We start from the raw sequence: 1,676 nt of genomic DNA, 5'->3' as shown, positions 1-1,676 counted from the left end.
TTCCCTTAGCTCTCTTACCTGCTCTTCAAACCCGTCGGATGCAGGGTCCGGCAGAAAATCCTGGGGTTGCCAAGACTTCTCGACCGTCTTGAGGTGAACCAGAATATTCTGCTCGGCCCAATCCTCCAGAGATTTAAAGATCTCGATCTTTTCGGGTGGCATGGAGTGGGTGACCTGAACGTGAACTTCCCTCGGAGGTGTAAACGGCTTCTTGATATTCTCTACTTCCCTGGCATTAAGCAAAGAATCATCAGCACGTAATCGTATTCCACATAAACCGACCAACTGGTGGTATTCTATTCTCTATCATAAATGAAACAAAACCATATGTGAGCAGTTGCATCACCCCACATAGACACACCATTAACAGGCATGGAGGTCCAATAATCACGTAAAGACGAAATCGATGTTTCGGCATTAACATACTTCCCCTGCCAATTGAAGTTAAATTTGGCAATTTGCCATCAAAGAAGACGCGAACTGTTCAAATTGCATCACCCAAACTTTCTTATTTACTAATAAATCAACGTCATAGAAAATGACCATTTGCAACGTGAAGCAGAGAGACAGCTTGCAAGCAGCAGCAGAAGAAAAACAGCAGACAGCAAGATAAGGGGCAATAAGACAAGCGGGCAAATGACTTCCAACCGAAAGCGATGAAAAAAGACTCTGTTGACACGATCCACGCATGCGTGGACACTTGCCCAAGAAAGCCTCTACACCTTCGAGCTCAAAACCAATGGCCGTCAGGAAGAAAACAAACATAAAGTAATACACCGTTCAAGATTCCCCCATGCACAGACAAAAGCATTTAATCATGATAAACATAAGGGAGCAACAAGTGCATTAAATGTGACATAAATGCATGGAAAAAAAGGCTGCAACAGCAAATTGTCAACTTCTGAAAAACTTAGCAGCTAATAGATCCTCTGGTGTCTGTCAGAATTGTTAAAGAGAGAACCGCAGGAAGAATGTCGGAAAGTTCGAGACTTTGACGAAGCTAATTGCATAGCGTTTATTTGACATGTACTATTGATCTAAAGACCATCAAAAGCAAAGACAATAAGGGGGGAAACAGAGGAAGTAAGAAAATAACAAGTGGACGAGCATCGAGCTACGATCTTCTTTCGCTTAACTTAAACAACCCATTAATCATCTTTCACCAATCTCTTCGGCTTTTCTGAAACCGCATTTCAGTTCATCTGAAAACGATAAAGGTAAAGAACAATCGAGTTTGAGGGAGGAATGGATCAATCCAGAAGATTCGGATGAATCATTTAGAAAACCAAACATGATCAAAATAGAATCATTATAATGAATAAAAATCAGTAACTATCATCGCATTCAATCAGCACATAAATAATCTCCTGAAGCAGCAAAGAAAACAGACACGGAACCATCTAGGGACATTATAAAAACCCAGGAAGCGAAACCATCGGAGTGGCATTCGAGATGCAGGAAATGTGACAGTTCAACAGCTCGAAACCGTATCGAACACCCAGATCCGAAATCGACAAACAGGCACGACCCAGAACGCAAAATGAGCCGAATCTCTACGGAGAAATCAAAAGAAGAAGAGAGGAAGGGACTGACTTGGCGCCGGAGCTGATAGCCGGAGAAGAGGAAGCGAGCCAGAGGAGCCTGGAAGATCTGAAGCTCGCGATTGGCGGAAGAGC

The 1,676-nt window shown here is 43.0% G+C and overlaps 1 protein-coding gene across 2 annotated transcripts in view; it reads right to left on the bottom strand.

Annotated features, from left to right (window-relative positions):
* The window catches only part of LOC104804087 (stearoyl-[acyl-carrier-protein] 9-desaturase 7, chloroplastic-like), a 3,356-nt gene that overhangs the window by 1,338 nt on the left and 342 nt on the right, over positions 1-1,676 (bottom strand). Inside the window, exons 2-3 of one of the 2 annotated variants that reach the window (XM_010528258.1) lie at positions 1,594-1,673; positions 6-229 (exon numbers count right to left, since the gene is read on the bottom strand). In XM_010528258.1, the coding sequence (XP_010526560.1) occupies positions 6-229; positions 1,594-1,673 (304 nt within the window). Of the gene's footprint in view, positions 1-5; positions 230-1,593 lie in introns of both variants that reach the window. The other variant, XM_010528249.1, reaches the window with a different exon arrangement.

This window comes from Tarenaya hassleriana, unplaced genomic scaffold (assembly GCF_000463585.1).
Source record: "Tarenaya hassleriana unplaced genomic scaffold, ASM46358v1 Cleome10, whole genome shotgun sequence".
Lineage (NCBI taxonomy): Eukaryota > Viridiplantae > Streptophyta > Magnoliopsida > Brassicales > Cleomaceae > Tarenaya > Tarenaya hassleriana.
Note: the sequence above shows the minus strand (reverse complement) of the source record. Positions and strands in the feature narration are given on the sequence as shown.